At 45.1% G+C, this 25,285-nt stretch overlaps 1 protein-coding gene across 1 annotated transcript; it reads left to right on the plus strand.

Annotated features, from left to right (window-relative positions):
• Nucleotides 1-342: 342 nt before the first annotated feature.
• Nucleotides 343-24,792, plus strand: LOC119823270 (interleukin 18 receptor accessory protein). The gene is made up of 10 exons (XM_038343185.1): nt 343-480; nt 924-1,239; nt 1,328-1,511; nt 7,424-7,574; nt 11,755-11,820; nt 13,705-13,828; nt 16,581-16,732; nt 17,716-17,853; nt 21,062-21,235; nt 22,002-24,792. The coding sequence occupies exons 1-10, from the start codon at nt 411-413 to the stop codon at nt 22,463-22,465; spliced, it is 1,839 nt and encodes a 612-aa protein (XP_038199113.1). The 5' UTR covers nt 343-410; the 3' UTR covers nt 22,466-24,792.
• Nucleotides 24,793-25,285: the final 493 nt, after the last annotated feature.

A 25,285-nucleotide genomic window follows, 5' to 3' on the forward strand; every position in this document is an offset into this window, starting at 1 on the left:
TAGATGGAAACAATATAAGGGGGAAAAAGGAGAATAATTCCATAAAAAGAAATAGTATTAGATGATACTCCAGGGCCCATGTGAGGCTCTCAGGGGACCCTGGATGTGAGGCCCTCAGGGGACCCTGCATGTGATGTGTTCATCCTTTGAGTGAGCTTGAGGTGACACATGAGGAAGCTGTTTTATGCCCCTGAAAATACCCACTCAGGTTATGGGCTTCCCAAGGCTGTTTGGGTGGGATGTGCCCTTTCAGGGTTTCCTGTGTGACTTGAGGTTTGGTCACAGGTTTTGATTTCTCCATTTCCCATTTCATAAGTGAAGAGGATGCCCGAGAAAGAGCCCCGAGTCTCTGCATACTCCACGCTGGCAATGAGAAGTCACTGAAGCCATGACAGGAGCAGAGGAGCATCATGCTCTCTCTGGGCTGGCTGTTTCTTTGCTTTGTTGCAGGAGAGCAGACCACGGGATTTGATCATTCAGGTAGGGGGTTTTGCTTTGCCTGTTAACCCTGTGAGTCTTGTGGTCACAGTCTAAAGTCCCAGATAATCTGTTACATCAGCAGCCTGAACTATGAGTACTCAACATCTTCTCACTGTTAAAGAGAGTAGGAGGAAACGTTTCTGGTCGGGACTGCTTCCAGCAGATGCCACATGCAGCTGGGGGATCCCAGTGACCACAACGGGGCGTTCAGTGGGGACATCTGAGGAAGAGTTTATGACTGTTCCTCTGGTCACCCACAGGGATTTAAGACAGAAGCCTGTTGGGAGCGAATCAGAACATGAGCCATTTTCTTCTATGAAATTGGCATGGTACACAAGATAGAGCTTAGTCCTTTGTTATACTGGGTCTCTTTGTAAATATCAATGGGAAGTCTGCCTTCTAACATGCTTCTTTGTGTTGTTTCATTTACTGTCATTTTTTAGCTTGCGTCACCAAAAGACTTCTGTGGATATATCCTGTGAAGGGTGCAGAGGAGTTAGTCCTATTTTGTGATTTACCAGAGCTTCCGAAGTCACAATTCTCCCATATAAATCAACTGCCACCAACCCAAGGCCCCGCCCACATACCTTGCAGTGGAAATCAGAACCAATCTGATGTCCAGTGGTACAAGCAGCCTCGGCGTGGAGGTCCATTAGAGGAGATCCACAGAACCTCTTCTCACGAGAGGCAAGGCATGCTGCGGCTATCGGCCCCACAGATAAACAATGCAGGGTCATTTATCTGTAGACCCAGGCTTAGGTATGTCTCAGAGGCATTCCAGTCTAGAAATATCCTCAAAGTCTCTGTTACCTAGACAAGCACTGACAGGACCTTCTCTGTCTCCTAGGCACCCCCAGGATATGGCTTGTTGTGTCAAGACCATCTTAGAACTTAAGCCTCAGAGAAATGTATCCTGTGGGAACCCAGCTGAGCACACACAATACCTATTTCTTGGTAGCACTGGCTCCATTTATTGCCCCAGTCTCAGCTGCCAAAGTGATGTCCAGAGTTCAGAGATGACCTGGTACCAGGTATGAATGGATTTTCTATAGCTGGTGTAAAAGCGCTGTTTTGTGGCATTTGTCTCTATATTAGACTCTTTACAGAAACATGAGTTAGATGGCTTGAGGCCCAGAGCTCCATAAAAACCGGTCTGTGCGTATATGAGAGACCTACATTCTAAAGTGCTTTTGAGCCTACGGAGAGTACAGTTTGCTATTCAGATCGATAGAGTCACCCTTTGGATCAATAGCAGGGGACAAGTCCAGCATGTGGGTGGGGTCATACTTGTGGGAGGGTATAAACAGGCATCTGTGAATTCTGCTCAGGTCATTCATTTATGTGTCATAAAGAGTAATGGGCATTGGGGAGGAAGAGGCAGGGAGCTACCTACCATCAAGTCTTGAAGACGGTTTAAAAGAAGCAGAGGAGTAGAGTAGTTTTCGGAGGGGAGCATGGCAAGGAAAGCCCAGTAAGATACCACGTGTGCGACAAGTTGCTCGTGCAAAGTTTGTGGGAATGAGGGAGTGCTAAGGGAAAGGGCACAAGAGAAAGTTTATGATGGCGTGGAGGAAACCAGTAAGCACACGCAGCTAGCGCGTTCCACGTTTTCACTGTGCTGTTATGCTTGCCCACACACGAATGCTCACCCATCAGAGCCCTATCTGTGGCATACCTCCTCCAGCAAGGTCCCTTCCGCTTTTCAATAACCCTACTGGGTGGGTCCATCAAGCTAGGATGGCATGTCAGCCTTTATCCTAAGAACTACCACCAGGCAATTTGAGGGGCATTCTCAATTGTGTGTCTAGGATTAGAGTTTCTAACTCATGTGCCTAACGTCACGCACACTCCTGTTAAATTCTAAAACATGGGTTTTTGCTCGTCATTCTGTGTGCTAAGAAATTGGAATTTTGATTTTATAATTTTATAACCCAAGTGTGCTAGTTAGCACGTTTACAGTTTTGAAGCCCATAGATAACATAAACATGGGCATGTTAATTGTTTTTTATAATTTTAATTTTTATTTAAAAATCATTTTTCATGCACAATATTTGCTGATTGTGATTTCCTCCTGCCCAGCTCCTCCCAGGTCCTTCCCACCTCACCATCCACCCACATAAACACCCTTTTCTTTCTCTCTCTAATTAGAAAACAACCTGGCAACTATAAAACCAAAACAAGCAAAACAGAATAAGATGAAACAATGAACAGGAAAAAAAAAGAGCCTAAGAAAAATTACTAGAAACACATACAAATGCAGACACACACATACCGGCACATACAGAAATCCCTTAAAAACACAGAATCCTAAACTGTAATAATATAAGTAAAACCTGCAAGGTTAAAGAAAGTGTGTGCAGATGTGTGTGTGTGTGTGTGTGTGTGCAGATATGTGTGTGTGTAGATGTGTGTGTGTGTAGATGTGTGTGTAGATGTGTGTGTGTGCAGATATGTGTGTGTGTAGATATGTGTGTGTAGATGTGTGTGTGTGTAGATATGTGTGTGTAGATGTGTGTGTGTAGATGTGTGTGTAGATGTGTGTGTGTGTAGATGTGTGTGTGTGTAGATGTGTGTGTGTGTAGATGTGTGTGTGTGGGGGGGTGGGATGTGATTCTTAAGACCCCGTAAAACTGCTGAGCAAGCCTGCAGGATAGAGTTCTCGGCTGTGGTTTCTGGAGCCATCCTGTTGGCTACGGATTGTCATCGCATGGGGGTACTACTGTTCAATTATCTGAAAAGGCACCCACGTGTCCTATCATCTGGCTCTTAAGTATCTTTTTGTTTAACAGGGAGATCATGAAAGTGTTTTCCAAATTACACTCTAGAGTGAAGATAGAATTTGCCTAGTGCCGTCCCTTGAGCTTCTCTAATCTAAGTCTTCAATTACACAGGAACATGAGATGACTTTCATGAGGTGGTAGTTGGTAAACACAAGCTGGCTGATATTAACCATTACCTCCTTCCCATATGCTCACAAAACATGTTTAATAACTTACTCAATACTTTGGCTGGGTGCTGACACCAGACCCACCCCTAAAATTTTCTGGTTTATTAACCTCCTAGTATATAGTAGAAGAATTCCACAGGATTGAAGAATAAGTTTAGCATTGTCAGGGGACTGAAGCAAGAGATTGTATGATGGTATTCACTAAGAAGGAGTATCATTGTAACAAAACAGCAAGAAGTCCATTCAGCGAAGGATTAATGAATTGCTCAGTGTGAGAGACACAGAGTTCTTGCGTGGTCTAAACTCTACTGGATAGGAAATTAAAACTTTGGGTGCTCATGAGGTAGGGGAACTGGGGCCCTGCGGACATGTTTGAACTTTCCTTGTGTGTCTTCTGAACCACAGAACTAGCAATAGGAATCGAAAGAAGGTGGGGATATTTTTACAGAATAAGGGGAATAATCAAACGCTTTGATAGGGACTAGTTAAAGAGACAGTCCTAATAGTTTAGATTTTCCTGGCTTGAAATATACTTGTGATATTTATCAACTTGTAGAAAGTGAAAACGGATTCACTCATAGGTAGGGAAGATATGATGTGCTCGAGTCCAGACGTGATTATGAGTTAATGATGAGGAACCATTTGAAGCTCATCGAGGAAAACAGACTAAAATCGTAGATTCAGGTGGAGGAAGCCCAGGTGAGAACACTCCAGGGTTGCCTGACTTTAGGGATCACCACTCCTAGAGAATCCTACAGTTTTGGGGTGCTCCCTAGTGCTGAGATGCCTGCTAGTAAAACCTCCGGATAGTACATTACAAGACCACAGCTACTGCCCTCTTACTAAGAATGACTTTGCTTCCCCCTTACATGCCCCCTAAACATCTGTGTTAGTGCCTTCAGGTTTCCCGCTTGTTCTTTATGGGACTCTGACTCTTGCCACAGATCACACTGTGGCTGCTCCTCCTCTGTGTTTTTCTTTTCTAATGTCTCACCCCTGAGCATCACACCATACCCTCTGGGCGGTCGCCTCTGCCTTTTTCCTGCTAGGCTTGCTTGCGATTGAATAATCTGGTGTGTTCCCTATCTCTCTTCATACATCCCCTCCACCCCAATTTCTTTGACATTTCTAGTGAGTCCTGTTTCACAAAGATTTTGATGACACACACCAAGCCATGATGGCCATCTATAAAATGAGGAAGATGTCTACTCGGCTACCTTCCACGCTCCTCCGTGGGTTGACTAAGTTCTTAGTGATGGAGCTCTGTGTCCTCGCTCCACCAGCTTCTCAGCAGATTTACTTCATGCCCACACTCTACATTCTGTTCTTTGTATGATCTTACTGGATTATCTAGAGTTTTATCTCTGGACTTTCCTCCTTCTTAGCTTCACTTCTAGCTGGAGTGTTCTTGATTTTTGCCATCATCTGATAAATAATTTGAGCTGTCTCTGCCTCTTGCCCCGGCTCTCCATCCTGTCTTGTAGTTACTCTCAACGACCAGTGTGGCCCACTCAGGCTCTTTGACACCTTAGGGGAAGTTCTTTGTTGGGCCCCAGGAACTGGCCCAGACACTTGGAGGTGTGTGGGGGAGAGTGGGGGGAATTCCTGCTTCTACCTGTGTGAAGACCAGTGGAGGGGAAATTCCTCGATCAATAAATGAAACTCTTAGTCAGAAAAATTATGTTTGATATCCAGTTCTCTCATTCACTAGGCATTCTCATGCTGGCTTTCCTTTAAACTCTGGAGTATTTCTCTCCTTGTTTGTAAAATGAAAGAAATAAAATCCAATCAAATCCCAAGTCAGAGACTCCTTTGGACCAGTGATAGTTCACATGGGGAGGAAGAGGAGAGGTGGCTCAAGAGAGACAAATTGTTGTTTAAGTGAGCGCTTTACTAAGGGGGCGACACCACAGACAATACTCTAGCTTCTGAAGAACGAGCCATCAGTCTGCAAAGATGAAGTGAGGTGTCCATTCCTAATGGTTCCTGAGGGGAGGTGGTGTGCCCTTCACCCAGGAGGCAGCAGGAATGTTTGGCCCTTTGGGAGAGCTGAGAGAAAAAAAAAATGGAGGTCACTGCAGATGGCCCGATGTGTGAGGCAATGGTGTCTGGAAGGTTTGCCATCTACTGATAAGCATAGATTATCACGTCTGAGAGAATTTTGCAGTCTATGTAGAGAACAGATTATCACCACCTCATCATTTCTGCTACCTCTTTTCTTTGATTATAACTGTCAGAGATCTGCTTTGGGGATTCATAGGAAGCTAGAAGGTCATAAACTACAGAAACGTCATATATGAGTTAGGCTGCTGGAGTCAGGGCAGTGATGACCCATTCTTCCGCAGATAGTGACTGACCCCTACTGTGCCAGAACCCTTGGTGACAGGAAGGTGGTTTGAAACAGTCTGTCCTTCAGACTCCATGAGCTTCACAACCAGCTGCTAGGCATCTTTCTCAAAATGTCCCTATCACACAGTTCTCCTGTTTGGAACCTTTCCTGCATGGTGCCTTCCTAAATTCACACAGCCTTAGCCAAGCTGGTTCACTGGAGCAATAAAGAGCAAACAGGTTCAGAGCCCACTTTGGTCTCAAGCCCCATGTCTGTGTTTTCACTTTACGCTTCACCTCCTCCTAAAGTGGCCGTTGCATCTACGTGGTCCCTCTGTATTCTTCATAGCTCTGCAAAGACTCGAGGAAGCAGCTCTGTTTCATGTGGGCTGAGATTAGCTAACAAGAGTCCCCTGGGCACTCTTTACGGTGTGACGGAAAGGCCCGAGATTCGGGGGCCAGGAGGCTCAGAGTCTGCCCAGAGAAGGGGCCCGTGTTTATTCCTTTCCATGTACCCAGGATTTGTTAGCCACCTGTAAACCATGCCTCCACTCACTCACCAGCTATAGAGGAGGATATGCCACATCTCATACTTTGGAAAAAGGCAGTGCCTGTAGCGGCTGTTTGCCGACAAGATCCGGGATGTGTGAAGCGGCAATTCTCCTGGGAGCTAGTAATGATTTTGTTCCCCAAAGCTGAGCCCTGGTGGAGCTGTGGCAGGAGCCGCAGCCTGTGCTCTGGGGGAAGCTGCGGAGGACTTGCAAAGGCAGGGATCCAATAGAGCATGACCCTCGGGGTAAGACGGGGTATAAAGGGGCCCTAGCAGAGAACGAGACCAGGCCAGTCTTCGAGGACTACACACGTCATCCGAAGGGCACATACGGTCACTGAAGGATTCTAAGAGACAGGTTCTTGTTTGAGTTCAGAGTCAAATAATGATATCTTAGCATTCTCTGTATTTGTTTTCTGTAATTCTTATGTAAATCCAGTTTATTTACTTAGTGTATTTTACTTACAATTTATTCTTATACTCAAAATAAATCTTTGTTTTTGCTTTTTGAGACAGGGTTTTCCTGTGTAACCTTGGCTGCGCTGGAACTCGCTCTGTAGACTAGTCAGGGCTGGTCTTGAGCTCAGAGATCCGCCTGCTTCTGCCTCCTGAGGGCTGGGATTAAAGGCGTGTGCCCCCATGCTTGGCTCTTATAGTCAAACTAAATTTTCTGAATGAGAATAATTTATATATTGCTTTTATTGACAACCTACAAGTTTCTCAAAGTGCATGCACTCACATGTGTGCACACGCACGCATTGCCATTCTCAAGCACATGTGCATATAATTTAGTGAAAATTAAGTCAGGCATCATTCCTGAGAACACTGGATATTCTAGAACACTCTCAGGCTGCCAAGTTACGCTCTAAGAAACTCGAAGTCAGTAGCTCTCTGTGAGCTGATTGGAGTCAGCTTTCTTGACAGCATCAGGAAATCCTTCTTCTGTGACCTCAGATAGAGCACAGCTTATAGCCTCCTCATCCAATGGGACACCCATGTTTCAGACTGACTGACCTTTACGTGCTTCAAATTGGCGAAGATTTTCTTAAGTGTGGAATGAATGTTAATTGAAACTCTGAGGTTTCAGAAAGGCAGTTAATTCTTATCTTTTGGATTAGGATGGAAGACTCCTGGATGAGTATAAGAACAGCATCCTTAAGTTGGAAGATGTTTATACACATAACCAGGGCTTGTATGTGTGTGATTATCCTCAATCGGATAATGTGAGCTCCTGGACAGTCCGAGCTGTCGTCCATGTAAAAACCATTGGTAAGTGAGGTCTTTCTTTTTTTTTTTTTTTTCTGAACTCTTACTGACCGGTGAAAATCATCTTCCTTTGGTTAAATAATTATTTCTGTTTAGAGAAGGAAAATAACGATTTCCCTTTGTTCAGCCTCTGGCAACCCTTAAAAGGGCTCTGAGTTGAAGAAACACCAGTGTTTCCTTCAGCTGAGGCCGCATCCCACAAAGAGGTTCAGTTTGGGTCATGTTCATGCTCTCAAAAGTTGGGCTATCCCTTTCTCGCAGATGTCTTCTTGCAATTTAAATATGCATTAGATATTTCATAATGTAAGTATGCATTAGGTAGTTCATACTTGAAACATGAAGACATACATGTGCCTGCTTAAAGCGTGTTAATGTATTTCCACGTGTTTAAAATCTTGTTGTTTTATGAAAGAGAAGGACCCTTGATGCTGCAGCTTGATCTGTGCCCCATCCTTCTCCAATGAGGAGCCCACAGACTATAGACAAGATCAGTGGTTCTCAATCATCCTAATGCTGTGGCCCTTTAATATAGTTCCTCGTGTTGTCGTGACCCCCAACTATAAAATCATTGATACTTCATAAGTATAATTTCACTACTATTACAGATCATAATGTGAATATTGGTGTTTTCCGATAGTCTTAAGCGACCCCTGTGAAAGGGTCATTTGACCCTAAAGGGGTCGCAACCCACAGTTTGAGAAACACTGATCTAGATGTTTTACATTTAAGCTTTGTGCTTTTCCCACACATGTATGCATTCATTGATAAAATACAATTCTGTCTTTTGCCTCTTAAACACAGACTAAGGTGACGCTTTCCAGGAATATTTTAAATATTCCTAAATAATATTGGAGGGGGTACGGGATGTTTCGACAGATGTTTGTTTGTTTTTTCTCTTAATTTACTCTTCGCTGACTAACAAGGAAGTTAAATGTCCCATCCTGTAGTTGTTACCCTCTTAGACTGGGTTTTCTACAGCTCTTCCCTTGGGTCATTTTTTTTATACCAGGTCTACAAACAACAGCACAACAAAATGGTAGTTGTAAATAATTCAGTCTTGGTTTCCAAGGTCAAAGCATAACAGAATCTGTCATTTGTGCTGGTGCCAAAGAGCAACAGGGTAGCTGACTCAATTCTCAGTGAAAATATTAGTGAAGTTTACATCCAGTTTTCTTCCTGCAAGACACGGTCCAGTTGGAGTACACTAAGATGGAAAGACTTCTGCTTATCTCCTGGTCCTTGCTCTTCCCATGACTTTATTGTGTAAGAGAGGAGAAGTTCCGTGTACAGACCATGCCAGCATCACCTTCTCCAACAAGTGATGCGTAAATAGTCTTCCACTCAGTCATCCACCACTCCCTAAATTCTCAGTGATGGAGTTTACTTCCCTCTCCCACTTGAAGGTCATTGCATCTACGTCAGTCATTCCTGTCTTGCCTGTCCCTGTGCCTTGTCCTTCTCATTGAATGATTCCCACATTCCCACAGAATAGACAGCAAGCTTTTGTGGTAACTTTCGGTTAAGGATTAGTGCCCGGACATGTTCTCTGACCCCTAAGAACAGACTCTTTTAGGGGTCAGAGAGACAGAAAGCAGGAGGGCATCACCTAGTGTAGAAGGAGAAGGAGCAGCGGGCAAGAGTAAGGTCCACCAGGTCCAAACTTGGTACAGCAAATCCAAGCAAGACCCCTGGGAAGAGAAGAATAAACAATGGTACTCAACTCCACTGGGAAGAGAAGAGGGGGTAATGCTGTCCATTCTGGCAGAGGTGGTAGCATCTGGAATCATCCAGGAATTATGAGAAAAGAGAATACAGATGAGGGAGAACTGATCAGAATATGGAGGTCGGGTGGGGTGGGGATAGAATAGGAGTGGGGATGAGGTGGGGATGGGGATGAGGTGAGGGTGAGGGTGGGACCCTGAGAGCCGGACCTACTTCATACTTTAAGCTAGTTTCAAGTTTTTATTTCATTCTTTATTATGTGATCCATTAAAGAAAAAAAAAAGAGGAAATGGTGTAGGAGGTTTTTCTGTTTGTATGTTGTTTTTATTGGTTGAATAAAGAGATTGTCTTGGCCTTTGGATAGGGCAGCCCCACATTGGGTGCCAGATAAAGCGCAAAACAATCCCACACCAGTTTGGATTCAAAGGGTTATTTATTTGAGGGGGAAAAACTTCCAGAACACCATCCTACATGACAGGCAGGAAAGGAGTCTAGTTGCTGGAGCAAGAGAGAGAGAGAGGGTGGAAGGCTGCCGCTGCTTTTTAAAGAGAGAGAGAGACCACACCCCAGTGGGCTGGTATCGCAACGGCTATTGGCTGAAGGAGCAGAAGGAGCTCCCGTAGCAATTATGTGTGGAGATTTCAGTTTGCTTGCTCATTAAACAAGTCTTGCTACATAAACCAGATTAGCCTCTAATTTACATGTAGCCCAAGCTGGCCTCAAACCTGTGATCTTTTGCCTGCTTAGTGCTGGCATCATAGGCGTGTGTTAACCACTTCTGACAAGTTCGAAGTTTTAGCCAAAAGACAATAGGGGACCACCCAGTACTGCAATGCATGGAAGGATCGCGAGCAGGCTGTGGCCAGGCTAGATCTAACATGAAGAGGTAATAATCTCTAGAGAGGTATGGAGGTAGAGAAGACATCGTTACTTCAGGCAGTCGCCAGTAGGGATGTAACAAAGGGCATGACCTGAAAGGGATGGGGATCTAGACATATATTGGAGATGCCTCTGTGAGAATTCAGGGCTGGGGAACAGGAAAAATGAACAATGAGAGGCAGGGTTGAGTCGTCTTCTGCAGATTTAGGGCAAAGTAGAGGTGGGTGGGAGTCAGTGAATTTGATAGGCGGTATTGAAAGATACCTCAGGAGGAGGAGGAGGCAGTGGAGTTCATGAATCAGCAGAACAGGGTGTGTTTTACAAACAAACAGGAAAAAGAGAGAGTAGCCATTGTAGTTTTCTGAGGAGGTAAGTCAGTAAATGCTAGCACCGCTTAATAACCAGGAAGGCCAAGGAGAAGAAGGGGGTCTAACGAAGACAGTAAGTGCTAACTTGGAAGGTCCTGACTCACAGTGCTGCAATGAAGAGGGGCGATTAGGTCAATGATGGAGACACCAGGGCTGGGCACAGGAGTGTAAGAATGGCCGAATATGAAGAGGGGGCCTGGGACTGAGCCCTGGGGTATCTCCCACATGTGGGAAGAGAGTGGATGAACAAGATCTTCACGGAATGCACACCGCTGTCAGGGGAAGGGAGGAGTTGATGGTGTGCTAGCAACTGCCTTTGGAGGCCGAGGCCGTCAGCAGGAGGATGTGGTGAGGAGTGTGGGTGCCAATGGCACAAGAGCGATGGGGTTGATGACAAGCCGATGAGAAGTGAGCGTCATGATGCTGTCAGTCCAGGCTGCCACTTTCACTGGAGACAGGATTCCCTCAGAAGAAAGCAGAACAAGGAGGGCATCTCTAAAACTCTGTGGCAGGAAAGAAAAGGGCCGAGTAAAATCAGAGGCTACCTGCCCTTTTATGCTAAACTAAACCACAAGTTTAAGGTTGTGGGTGGCTAGTTTTGAATCTCAGTTCCTTGGGCAGGTTGTTCCTCTTGGCTGGTGACTCAGCCAGATGGCAAGAAGAAGAAATCTGGTAATTGACACAGGCTTATGTCTCAAGTGTGGGTACGGGGAGCTGTGTGTGTGCAAATGTAAATATGTAAGTGTGTGTGTGTGTGTGTGTGTATGTGTGTGTGTGTAGGCCAGAACACAAACTTGGGTTTTACATCTCAGGTATAATCCATCGGTGTTTGTTGACAGTTTCTGTAACTTGCTATGTGGGCCAGGCTGGCAGTGAGCCCTGGCTATCCATTTGGCTCTCCCTCATCTAGCCTAGAACTACAAACATGTGCACCATGCCCAATTTTTGGCTTCCTTTGTGGGTTCCATGGATCAAACTCAGGCCCTTGGGCTTGTGTGGCAAGCACTACACTGCCGGAGCTATTCTTCCATCCCCGAAGAAACAACTTCCTAAGGGACAATCTCAATTCCCAGATGTATGCATTCAGGGTAAAATGAACAAATAAACCGAGCATTAGAAACTTAAACTGATGTAGAGTTAATACCCCCAAGTCTTCAGCAAGCAAGCCTTCAGATATCCTAATGCAAAGGGAGATCTTTGTTTTCATCTTGCAGTTAAGGACATCAACCTGAAACCAGACATTCTGGATCCCATCACGGACACTCTGGAAGCGGAGCTTGGTAAGTTGCCTAATATTACCATACCGGGATGACCCCATGTTTCAGGCACTAGATCAAAGTGTGGCAGAAAGGGTGACTAGACTTGCAAGCAAGAGTTGTGCCTGTGAACCTTGACGTGGTCCCAGCTTGTTCTGTCAACACGTACAGTTTCTTACGCCTTCTGTGCCCCAGTCATTATTAGATCTGTCCCTCACTGTCGTGGGCTGATCTTCCACTGAGAAAGAGGGATGAAATATATTCTAAGTGACTGGCGGACTAAACAAGATGAACAGGTTTTATATTTTTCTTACAAAACAGCATGCATATATGCATATATATGTATATGATTCCACTTGAGTTATGCATATAAATTTACAACAAAGGTAGCATTAACCCTTATGAATATGATACTTGGGCTACTTCTCAAGAAAATTATAGCACTGCATCTCTTGCTCAAATGTATTCCAAAATGGTGCCTTCTTTTGGGAAGAGGAGAAATTGACTTTCATCTGATTGCCTTTTATTTCCTCAAATTCAGCCTCTTACTCCTTTACACGCAGCCAAGGAGAGAAGGCAAATTTGAAAGGAAATCGTCGTATTTCAGTGCAATATTTACTGTTTCAAATGCTAATGAAAGATTTCATTTTGTGCAAAGAAAAGGTAAACAAATTGTTATTACAGTAGAAGGTCAGGAGGTGGCGGTAGTGACACATTCTGGGGCTAGAAATAGTGACAAGGGGGGAAAAATGTAAGAATGGAAAGAAGAAAAACGATTCATTAAAAATATACAGGCAAACTGTGTGTGTAAGGCACTGAAGCTGGGAAAAGACTAAGGTCCAAAGAGGAGCTCAAATGGATTCCCTGTTCATCCAGAAGTCAACTGGAAAAGGAGGATAATTCTCACAGGGGTGGTGGGCAAGGGAGGATGGTCCAGGATCACTCATGGCTCATCCATTGTGCAGTATGCAGAAGACCAGCTGAGAATCTATAATTTCCTTCTTGCACTGCAGGCTTCCGTAATGCTGACAGGAAAGCACAGCCCTCAACTCTAAGGTGACAAGAGGTTATGAGTGGCTGTGACCCTGGAACACAGATTTGGGTTACCCCAAGTCCATGTTCCAACATGGAAACAGTTTCACAGCAACAGAAAAAAAAAAGAAAATAATAAACAAAGACACTCTTCCAATCCACTGGGGAAGAGATCGGATGCCAGGTCACAGACCAGGAAGAGGCCTGAGCTACAGGCTCAGGGGCCATCACAGAACAGGTTTAGCATTGTGGTTGATGGAAGCCAGTGGTCTGTTCAACTAAGACATTCTAAAGAAATCTAATACATCCTAATAACCATAAGGACGTTAAGTCAGCGAAGGAGGTGGTCGAGGAATGACTGCTAAGGAGGGAAAAAGGCCCAAGACACATTGTGATGAGGCTGCGGACCTGGAGGATCCAGCCTTTCTGGGATCACTGAGGTCCATTATCTGGCCTTGCAGAGGGTTTTGCATAAGATATGTGCAGGGTTTTTTTTTTTTTTTTATTCAGGATTTTCCATTCATGGTAACCTCATGTTTATGCCATGTGTAAACGTTAATTAGTTTACTAATTGATCTTTTGGATGGATCGGACCTCTCGTCACTAATATCAAAGGCTGAGTTGTTCCCAGAGCTCCTACTTCTCCCAGCGGTGTGATTGTGAAATCCTCGTGTGAAGGACATTTGGGATACACAGATTAGCCACAAGGGACAACCATAACAGGAAGTCTGTTGCTAAGTGGAATGTGTTGATGTTTGGCTATTCCTGATCCCACTGCCTGGCACCTGGCTGCATCCGGATGCAGCTTCTGGTCATTCTGTCATACCAGTGTTCTGATATGCTGCCTCTCTGTTCTCTCGACCTCTGCACTTTCAGGAAAGTCTTTGACCCTATCCTGCAGAGCACAATTTGCCTTCCAAAAAGACGCTCAACCTGTAATAAAGTGGTATGCCAAAGAATCTACTCAGGAGCGGGAAATTCTAGGATCTAAGAAGGAATGGTGAGAAAATGCTAGTGAACTATAGTCATTGCAATCCAAACTAGATGCTTTCAACCCTCTAGAAATTGCTATGACAGATAGTTAATGGTAGTGGTAAAATGGTGTGGGACAGTGTTCTGTATTCTGTCAATTATATTTTAAATAAATGCTGATTGGCCAGTTGCCAGGCAGGAAGTATAGGTGGGACAACCAGACAGGAAGGGCAACAAGAACAGGAGAATTATGGGAAGGGGACCTATTCAGCAGTTCTATCCCAGCCACGTGGTGAAGATGTGACTGTCCCACTGAATAAGGTACCGAGCCACATGGCTAACAGACAAAAATATTGGGCTAATATAAGTTATAAGAGTTAATAAGAAGCCTGAGCTAATGAGCCAGTCAGTTTATAACTAATGTAGACCTCTGTATGATTTCTTTGGGACTTAACAATTGTGGGAACCAGGTAGGACAGAAAACCTCAGACAACAGTAAAAAGAAAAGGCCATAGATGCTATCTATCTATCCATCTGTCTATCCATTAATCATCTCCCTATCCATCCATCTATCATCTATTATCTCTTATTTCTTATCTATCATATTAATTTAAAACTGCAGGCACTCCATTTCTGATGAGACCATAAAGTGAACCAGGTATGCATGGCAGTTAGTCAATGATGGAACCATGTACAATAATGGCCTCCTAAGACCACATGACTTAGTTATGTTGGGCGCATCTTGCCTGTATTAAGTACACCATGATGCTTTCATAAGGGTTTAAAACACCCTTAGACCATGTTCGAATGTATTTAACTTAACTTATTTTTTTAATTTTTTGGGACAGGGTCTTGTGTATTTCAAGTTGGTCTCAAAGTCTCTACATCGATGAGGAGCGACTTGAACTTCACAAGTGCTGGAATCACAGACATGCACCACCACACCCTCTATATGTGAGGCTGGGGATGTAATGCATGCTAGATGCTAGCTAGATCAGCACTCTACACACTGAACCATAGTCAAAGCTTTCTTTCCTTTCCTTTCCTTTCCTTTCCTTTCCTTTCCTTTCCTTTCCTTTCCCTTCCCTTTTCTTTCTTTCCTTCCTTCCTTCCTTCTTTCCTTCCTTCCTTCCTTCCTTCCTTCCTTCCTTCCTTCCTTCTTTCCTCTCTTTCTCTTTTGGTGCCAGGACACCCAGTGTGCTGAGAAGGCATGCTATCACTAGCTCACATCCTCAGCTCATTAAGGTGTTTAAAAGGTCACTGCCATAAAAACCAAGATAAGCTAGTAGGTGGATACACTCACTCAGAATGCTTGTCTAGAAGTATCTCATTCAACAAATGGGGGAGAGTGGTTCCTGCCCCCACCCAATCTTCAACTGTGCCTTCATCCAGCACCTTAAGGAAATGGCGCCATAACACGGATTCTGACCAAGGAGAATTTGTGATACAGCTTCCGCTGGGGGGGGAGCCTTGAAAGGGAGATGTCTGTCTTCGAATACAGCAGGCTACAACACTTTACGATGATTAGATTTTGTTTATTGTTATCTGTGACTAACACAAAACCTGGAGTTTTATGGGAGAGAGAGAGGTTAAGCAGTTGAAAGGGAAGTTGTAGACCTTCAGATATAAGCTATCCAGTGTCCAGTAAAACAAGTCTATACTCCTAGGCGAAAGAGCTGGGGTTCAGTCATGACCAGTTAGATATGTCACTAGGAGATGTGTTCTCCTCCCATTTCCACAAGTGACCCAAAATAAGCATCTACAGAAAGTTCCCTCTAGTTCTTTATAACTGCTCACTGAATAAATGTGTGCTTTGACAACCACAGATAAAGGGTAAAGGAAAGATTTCCCTAATGAAACTGGAATTTAGCAAGAAGCCCTAACACTGAGGAAGTTACGGGGTCCTAAATTGACACTGTGTGAGAGTCTGAGCAACACACGTGAGGCAAGGACGTGTTCTCAAGTTACCTGCCTGCAGGTCTCTATCTGCTTTCCAGGGTGTGACAAGGGGACCCTGGTCCCCTGTGTATATTCTGTGACTGAAAACCTTCACCTTGCAAGGTCACTGTAAGGGACAGATGCAGTAGAAGCCACATGTGTGTCACAGTGTGTGATAGGCAGGATACATCCATGGACTAACTGTAGACTCACAGAAGGATAATCTAAAATAACCCATTTCTATTATTTTATATTTTACCATGGGGCTCGTGGCCTATTGGCAAGGTTCCAGCTGGCAGCTCCCATCCTTCCATTCAGTTTAGTTTTCCCCGCCTAGTTCTATTCTGCTAAGCCACTGGCCGAAACAGCTTCTTTATTCATTAATTTATCTATTCAATAAAAGCAACACATATACAGAAGGACTTCCCACACCAAAGATCCATAAGCTACAAAGATCCACTCATTTCTGCCTTTCCTGATGCTGGGTTTACAAATGCATGTTAAATGTATTTTTTTTTACCGTGGGTTCTGGGGATTGGCCTCGTGCTTTGGAAGCAAACACTTTACAGACTGCAATTATTCGTAAATTCTTGGTATTGTATGTTCCCGGGGGAAGTTCTTAGAATAAAGTTCAAACGAGGGCCACAAGTTACTTAGACCTTAGTGTAAGTCCTTAGCAGAGTCTGTCACTTGCTCAAGAGCGAGAGCCTCCTCCATCTCCTGGGGCTCTTCCTTGTCTTCTGATAAATTCCCACCAGCTTTGTCAGTCTTCCCAGCTCACCTGGGTGATTGGTAATTGATGTTGCTGAGCGAGGATGCCATGTTTTCTCCTCTTTTCCTAGCCCTGAATCTAATTTCAAGAGCACAGTCATTGAATATACCGTTGTCCTGCCAACAGTCACTCAAAGCAATCTTAGCAGCAAGTTTGTTTGCTTTGCCCAGAACTCCGTCGGGAACACAACACGGACCATCCAGCTGAGGGAGAAGAAGGGGGGTAAGCCTAGAACTTTGTTCCTACAGATTGAGAGCTGTTCTTTTCGAAAGAGGGAGGGTAGTTTCCCAAAGGGAAGAGGCGGCGTTTGCAGCCATCGCTTTTCAGACACTGAAGCGATGCTAATTCACTGAAGGCCTTGACCATGGCCATACTGCTGATTTTGACCTTGGCTTCTTGACTTCTGTGCCTAAAGACACTGTTTGTTCAACTCTCTCGCTGCCTCTCACATAGTTCATTCATTCCATCACCCATTCATTTACCCTCTTCATTCATTCATTCGCTTATACACTCAATTCACTCATTCACCTCACTGGTACCTACAAGAATCTCTAGCCCCACCCTACCACACCCACTGTGGCAGGGCCAGTGTTCAGATGTCACTCTCTTTGTCTGTTGCCTTTGCTGGCTTACGAGAACAAGAAAACAGCTGGTAGAAATGGCCACCGAGGAGCCGGTTGATCAGATGTCCTGAGATGAGATTGGTCTCAATTCATTCACTCAGTGAGTGGATGATTGTAGCACGATCAAGCACGCGTACATGTCTTTGAGCCATCGAGTGACAATGTTCAGGCTTGGCCCTCAGTAAGTGTCTGGTAACAGTGGCTGTTCTCTGTAGATCCCCTGTTTATAGAACGAATCACAGAGGGTGCCGAGTGAGGCTGATGTCATCCCCATGCTAGGAATGTGTAGATGCCCGTGAGGATGATAATACAAGATGATAATCTATAACGGGCAAAGGGAGAGGTCCAAATGAGCTCTGCAGACATCCATAGGTGCAAACATAAGTAAAATGGCTCAGTATTGATGGTCACTCAACCGGGAACTTCCCATGCCCCTTGGCTCTCTAAAGTTAATTGTGGACCGTCCCATCCAGACTCAAGATGATCCCGGATGCGAGACAAATGAAGGTAGCGGCAGGGATGCGCAGCAGGATGGGGCATGCTGGTCCAGATGGGCTCTCTCAACTGTTCTCTTTCCCTCAGTGGTGTTTGTATACATCCTCCTCGGCACAGCCATGGCGCTGGTGGGCATTCTGGTCTCGGCTGCCTTTCTCTACTGGTACTGGATTGAGATCGTCCTGCTGTACCGAGCCTACAGGAGCAAGGACGAGACTCTGAAGGGTAAGATCACCCAACATGCTGTTCTCTGACTTAGTGTCAAGACAAGACACATGTTACTTCCTACCTACCGGCTTTCTTTTCTTGGTGCTGTCTTTGGTCTGGTTTCAGCCTCCTGCTGACCCGAGCAGTCTGTTAAGAGAGGAAGTCAAGGGGAGCTAATGCCTGATGCGTGGGGCTTCTTGTCACTCAGGTTTGAGATCTTCTTCCAAGAAGAAACAGCTCTAGTTCACTTTTCTTACCAGGAACCTTATAGAAGGCATTTGTGGGATTCGTGGGACTTGAAGGTATTCTTGCTGCTGACCCATCTGAGGCAGTACAGCAAGCGACAGCTTGTGTCTTAGGTTTCTCATCCATAAAATGGGACTGTCACAGCAGCAGGCAGGGGACAGTGTGTGAGCTCACTGAGATTAGCTGCCGCATGCATTGAGAATGACACCGTAGTGTATGGAAGCTTAGTGCGGTTGGCGCCGGGTATCCCTGAAGGACTGGAGCTCATGCCTTCCCTGTCATTCTCACAGCCCCCTTTGGCAGCGAAGGATGAAGTGTGAGCTTCAGATTAGAACACCAGAAATGGCTGAATCTTGCTTGGTCTTAGATCTGTGTAGTCTGGCTTTAGGAAATCCCATCACCTGGGTTATCGTCATGTGAAAAGAAGACATTCCAGGCCAGGTATTTGTCCCAAATAATTGGGAAGTTGCACAAAATACAAGTCCCCTTATTACTGAGGAAGCTTCTGTCCATTTGTGGCACAAGCCACGATCACAATACTCTCCAGTGTCAGATGAGACCAGAATACTGCAGAAAACCTCAGGTTGGCCTGTTTACAGTTTCAGTGAATGATTCTGCTGCCTGGAGCAGAAATACTTCCTGCTGGGTGTCAGACAAAGACAACTCTCTCATTGATAGGCTCCTCCAGAGGAGAGGGGCTTCTACAGAAGGAAGAAACATCCCCCAGAAAGGGAAGTAAAAAAAAAAGGTGCCAGGTTCAACCCCCTGATAACACAAAGCAGAAAGAATCACCTAGAACCAAACTAAGAAAAAAGGAGAAAAGTGTCTGTCACAGTTCTCTTTAGATTAATTATTGATAATATTCTTTGAAATTCTTACACAAAGAATGTTTTCGGAATTTTTGTGTGTTTAGCCTCCTTATTTGCATGGGACACACGTCTAACCAATCTTCCCTAGGTGACACCACCCGTCTTTCACTGCAATGTTCATTTATTTTTTTAACCTCAGGAGTCTAGAGTTTATGAGGAAGGGTCAGTTGACTGGGAATTATTCAAATTTGTCCTTTGTCATTTTACTTTTTATGCAACGATTTGCCGGCCGGCCGAATTGGGTTTTCAGGCACAGTGATTTAGCGCCCTCTGCTGGTCAGACTGGTGTTTGTCTGTAAAATGAACGCCCAAGAGTTTATTGTGACCATCTAAAGTTAGTTTAGAAAGAAATAGTGTTAGGAGGACATAAACAGGCCCTCTATCACCACAAGCACCACATTGCACAATTTCATTACCAAATAACTTTATTCTTTGCATTATAGGAAAACCCTTTTTGTTTTGTTTTGTTTTGTTTTGTTTTTACAAGACTATGAGAGGAACAGAGGCTGTCACGGTGTGTCACACACGTAAACACATTAGCATTTACCTCAGCTCATACTCCCAAGTCTTCTTCTTCTTCCTATATGGGCAATGAAGTACCTCACAAAGCAACTTCTGGAACTTCGGCTCTGTGCCTCTCTCTTGATGTTTGTTTTTCCTAGTGGTTGACAGTCCCTAAGGCCTCTCATTGGATCCACACTGGGCAAGCGCACTGCCCACACAGCCCAGGACACTAGTTACCTGTAACCACACTGTGGGTGGAGGTTAAGAATCGGGCTGGAATATAAACTCCAGGCGCTCTCTCCCAAAGCCTGTGAGTTAACGTGGGGTCTTCTGTCTTTTCTAGGCATTTCTTTAACAAGTCTCATAACTCGTCTGCCTGACAGAAGCATAAGAAACCTGCACAAGGGACCTCAAACAATCTCTCTAAGTGTAGCTTCTCAAATATAAGGGGAGGGCGGGGTAAGAGGCAGAGACTCCAATAAGCATACGCGTTACCTCATGCAACCTTTGACAGCCCGCCGGGGAGCCTCTCCTGACCTCACCTGACACTCACAAATTCAGATCAAGTGCTGTCACGTGGCACTTAATGACAAATGTATCCTTTAGGCGCCTTTGATTTGTGGAAACAAAATATACTGTACTTGGATAAATCTAGATGGTGTAGCCTGCCACATCCAGGCTGTGGGCTCTCTGGAGAGTGTGTGTATGAGTCTATGACCCCACATACATGTATAGATCTGTCCCTAATATTCCCAGGTTTATGATGAGCAAAACAGCCAACATTCAATTAAGCCAAAGAGAAAAATTGTCCAATCAAGAGGCTTGATAGATACCAGTTATATGGGGCTGTTTTAGACTAAACACTGTTTCGCAGTGGGCATGTATTCTACAGTGAGGGCAAGTGTAACACAATAGATGTTGAGGCCAGTCACACAGGTACATGTTGTCCAGCATGATATACTGGGTGTAGTTGGACGGCTATGCTTCTGTATGTTCAACATATTGTGGACCACACCAGCATCCCTGTGCTTCGAAGGATGTGATGCACCGCAGTATTGTGATGGCAACAGCATCACTGGGATATAGGGATTAACTGTGCGTTATCACCTTGTGGGACCTCCACTGTGCATGTGCCCGCTGTTGACTGCGCTGTCACTTGCTAGAGCATGGCTTTAAGTGTGCCGTCATCTCTTGGTTGAATACGAGGTTCTGGTCTTAGCAGAACTTGCTTTCTGGTTATTACCATGCTTTAATGGAGCAGACTCCTCTTTGATGTGTAACTAATGAGCCAGAAACACTGCAGATGCAAAGAAAGACGCCCTCCCCATCACACTCAATGCAATCACGAGAGGCCCCAGCTGTTTGATCTAGCCCCAGCAAAGACACAGGGGCGCTGCATAAATTAATCATTGAGTTTTATATGGACAATCAAAACCACTCGGTGGTGTGATTTTAAAATGGATTCATCTGTTGCTTTTGTTTGTAATTTGTTTTTGTAAGGATCCCAAATCTTATTTCTCATCCATTTAGCATATGCTCTGAGTATCTGTACATACCACAATAGTTAAGGGAAAGGATGCTGGCAATGCATTGTTCTTTTTCCTCAGACAAGAAGGAGTTTGACGCCTTCATATCCTATGCAAACCGGAGCTCTCCTGAGAGTGAAGCCATCGGCTCACCGAGTGAGGAGCACTTGGCCCTGAATCTTTTCCCTGAAGTACTAGAAAACAAATACGGATACACCCTGTGTTTGCTCGAAAGGGATGTGACCCCTGGAGGAGGTAGGTCTTGCCTGCCACGAAACCGATTAGAACACCAAGAGTAACCACTGTAGCTCAAAACCTTTTCTATCATGCCCCTGTGTGAAATGCAGCCTCTGGGATCTTCTGGGTTCCTTTTTTCCTTCCTTCCTTCCTTCCTTCCTTCCTCTATTTATTTATTTTTATTAGCTTAGATCACCTTGGGCAGGAATACAGAAAAGAATGTTCCAGAGACATACCCTGTCTTCCACAACCATCTGTTTTCAGGAGAATAATAAATAACAGAAGGTTCTGGAAAGACCCTCCTCAGAACAAAGGGGCTTTTCCTATGTACTTTGTGGGAAATAATCTCTCTCAAACAGATGGCTTCCTAGCTTCTAGAATTCTACTCTTCGAATTCTCAGCATACAGTGCAGCAGGCAAGTCAGCTGAATGCCACCCATGAGGCATCCAGGCCTCAGATGGCCTGCTACCCTTCCCTCTCAGATACATCCACAAATAGCCTGGAATATACCATATGCCCCCAGCATACTCCAACGTGGTTTAGGTGGCTTAGATGGTGATTTAGGGAGGCAGAATATGGGGACAGTCTCTGGGCACTGGTGTGTATCTTTAACAGTCCAGAGTGGAGATAATGAAAGGAGCAGAGGAAACTCTTCTCCTTATCTCTTTGCCCAAGAATATCCAAATTAGAAGAAACCCGTCAGGCATCTCTCGGAGGTTCAAAGTAGTTGTGACTCAAGTTTTAATAGTATCTATTGAAAGTTTTTAATTTACTCGTTTCCAGTGTATGCGGATGACATTGTGAGCATCATTAAGAAAAGCCGAAGAGGAATATTTATCCTGAGTCCCAGCTATGTCAATGGACCTTGTGTCTTTGAACTGCAAGCAGCCGTGAACCTTGCCTTGGTTGATCAGACATTGAAACTAATTTTAATTAAGTTCTGTTCCTTCCAAGTGCCAGAATCTCTCCCATATCTTGTCAAAAAAGCTCTCCGGGTTCTCCCTACAGTCACGTGGAGAGGCTTGAAATCAGTCCAGCCTAGTTCCAGGTTCTGGACCCAGATATGCTACCACATGCCAGTGAAGCGCTCCAGCAGGTTTTTGAGCAATCGGCTCAGCATTATCCCGAGAGGCTTCTCCCCTGAAAAGGACCTAAGCAGAGAGACATCATCGGGAGGAGCATCCGGCTCAGGGAACAGCCATGAAACCCGGAACCTCCTTCTCTCCAGCATCCAGAAGAGGTGCTGATGGGTAGAAGCTGATGCACGAATCAGGCTGGTAGACAATTGAGTGTTCCTTCTCTCAGCACCAAGCAAGCTTGACAGGCAGTGGAACGAAGCAGGAATGAAGAGTGGCTGTGGTTTAGGCTCAGAGTTCCTGGAAAAGAGAGAGAGGGAGAGAAAAAGAGAGAGGGGGGAGGGAGAGAGAGAGAGAGCTCTGCATGCACTCAGAACACAATGCCCCGAGAGTCTCCAAGCAACCTGAGCAGAATCAGCAGGGCCAGCTGCTCCTGTGTGGCCATGGGCTGTCCACTCCGTCTGCATCTCCATTTTGCACGGTGTATGAATGCATCCTGTGTGTGTGTGTGTGTGTGTGTGTGTGTGTGTGTGTTCAGTCAGATAACTATGATTTTATTTTCTGAGATGAGTAATCGAAACTCTGTCTAAATCTTTTCTGTAAGGAAGTCTTTGCTATGTCTTTTCATCCACTCTAAACCACAGAAGGGTAACATAAATGGTGAGCTAACCGAGCACAGAATAGCCAGCATCTCCTGGGTCCTTGGAAGGCATGGGCCAGGTACGTGTTTCTAGACGCGCGGCTGGATAATGTGCATGATATCCATTGTTGTCAGGAAATAGCATGACCCTCAAATGCATTTAGTGAGCTCATCCCATGTCCCAGTTCAGTAACACAGTAACACCCACTAGAATGGTGGCCATTCCCCTTGGGATTGAGGGGCTGAGTGGCAGGTGTGCTTCCTGTCCTGCTCAGTACTGTAAGAGGAGATCACATCACAAGGCACTAGCTCCAGAAACAAAACAAAAAACAAAAAAATACAAGCTCGACATTCAGAGCATCAGAAAATTTGAGTCAAGCTCTCCTAATCTGTGGACAGCACAGAGGACACAGCCCTCCCATTGGGAAGGTGGGGCCTGTGCAGGATTTAGATTTAGGAACAGGAGGGCGCCGATTCCAATTTCTCCTTGTTTCCCTGGCCAGAGATCTTTTGTGCAGAAGTCAAAGTAGATCGTTTTACCCTGAGCAAGTAGGACTGGAAATAGGGACTAACTAGACACAGACCATTAGTCCAATTAAGAGACAAGGGATGGGCTAGCAGTTGCCACCAAACTGGGGAGGCGGCAATTGCCAAGCTGTGAGTCTGGGGCGGAAGTGCATGCACCAGTGGGTAAGCAGCAAGAACAGAGCTGATACCACATTTTTGTATGTTTTGCTTGCTTGCTTAGCCCTCTGCATGCACGTGGACTGAGCAGTCTTAGTGTAAGTCTTCCTTGGTAACAAGACGATGCACTTAAAGACCAGGCCATTGCTTGGTTAGCAAGGTGAGTTTGATTCTCATAAGCTGCCCTGCAGCTAAAATAGGGTCCTAGTTTGGTGCGGATGTGTGTGACCTTTGGGTGCCACCGTTCCTGTTAGAACAGAGTGGTTCAACATGTGGGCAGTACAGGACAGCACCTCACGAACGAACTGTCTCACACATCAGGATTCGCATCCACTGGGGACCACATGAGGTCCAAATGCAGAGTGGCTCAACTCTTGCCATCTGGCCACTTGGTGCCTGTGTGAAATGCTCTTCTGCTCCTACTTCCCAGAGGCACCACATCATAAGAACCACCGCGGCTTTGGCGCTAAGCAGCATCCTTGCTGGAGATCTCAGAGTTAAAGAAGAGCCAGAGGGTATAAATTACACCGGGAGGAAGCTTCTTGTGGGAAGGATCACAGTGGGGAGGAACCCACACTTGCTGGGCCACTGTGCCCTGGCCATGGCCGGGTTCCCTGGGTTTCCTGCCAGCCTCTCTCTGAGATCTTAGACTCAGAAACCTCTTCTGGCCGGTGCAGCCAGGTTTATCTTGTTCCAAGACAACTGTACTCCCAAGAATTCCGGAGCCCTCCCTGTCTTTGGCTTCACTGTGCCTCAGAACTGCACACACGTGAAAGAAACATCTCGTCCATGTTTATAGATTGTCTTCTTTCCCATAGCTAGGTCTAATGAAGATGACAGATTTGCGTTTAAGACAGAAAGTTATTGTTTTTACCTCATGCATATTAGCCAAAGCAAAGAGAATAATCAGAACAATCCTATGTGCCAGAGACTGTGGCTAAACAACCAGACTCAGAGGAGCGAGAGCAAAGCCCTGTTTTCTGACGGTACCATCTAGACAGGGTGGCCATGTCGTCTGCCTCTTATTTTATATGTATTGAACAAATACAATGGTAAAAATGCTTTATGTCACTATAAAAAAAAAAAAAAGCTTTTCCATTTAAATACGGGTGCCATCCTTCCAGGACACACTGCCAACCTATCCTTATGGACCCTGTGTGGTCTCCCAGACAGTTCTCATAGACAGTTCTCAATAACGTTCATATCATTCCCAGGTTGATACTTGAAATAAAATGAAAAAAAAAAAAAACACATACAATCCTGACTGCTTGCTTTGTGTCCATTTGTTACAAGCTAAACCATGTTGGAAGAGGGAAACTTGTTGAGAGGGTTAACCTGTGGGAAAGTCTGCACTGTAATTTCTTGATTGATGATCACTGTGAGCTGTGCCACCCTTGGGCTGGTGGCCCTGGATGCTCCAAGGAAGTTGCAGAATAAGCCACGAGTAGGAAACCAGTAAGCAGCGCTCCCCCATTATGAGACGTCAGTGCCTGCTCCAGGTCCCTGGCTTGTTGTCCCCGGACAATGGACCTGAGAACAGTAAGTTGGAATAAATCCTTTTCTCCCCAATTTGTTTCCAGTCAAGGTGTTTTTTTTTTTTTTTATCACAATAGAAACCCTAACTGAGACACTTTCCTTCTGATTGCAGCCGTAAAACCTGGAGACAA

The sequence above is a fragment of the Arvicola amphibius genome, chromosome 9 (genome assembly GCF_903992535.2).
Source record: "Arvicola amphibius chromosome 9, mArvAmp1.2, whole genome shotgun sequence".
NCBI lineage: Eukaryota > Metazoa > Chordata > Mammalia > Rodentia > Cricetidae > Arvicola > Arvicola amphibius.

Excerpts from the sequence above, each read along its gene's own strand:
- LOC119823270 (XM_038343185.1), top strand. The coding sequence starts at position 411 with ATGCTCTCTCTGGGCTGGCTGTTTCTTTGCTTTGTTGCAGGAGAGCAG. Across the intron at positions 11,821-13,704 it reads CACTCTGGAAGCGGAGCTTG|GAAAGTCTTTGACCCTATCC; the intron begins GTAAGTTGCCTA and ends CTGCACTTTCAG. Across the intron at positions 17,854-21,061 it reads CAAGGACGAGACTCTGAAGG|ACAAGAAGGAGTTTGACGCC; the intron begins GTAAGATCACCC and ends CTTTTTCCTCAG.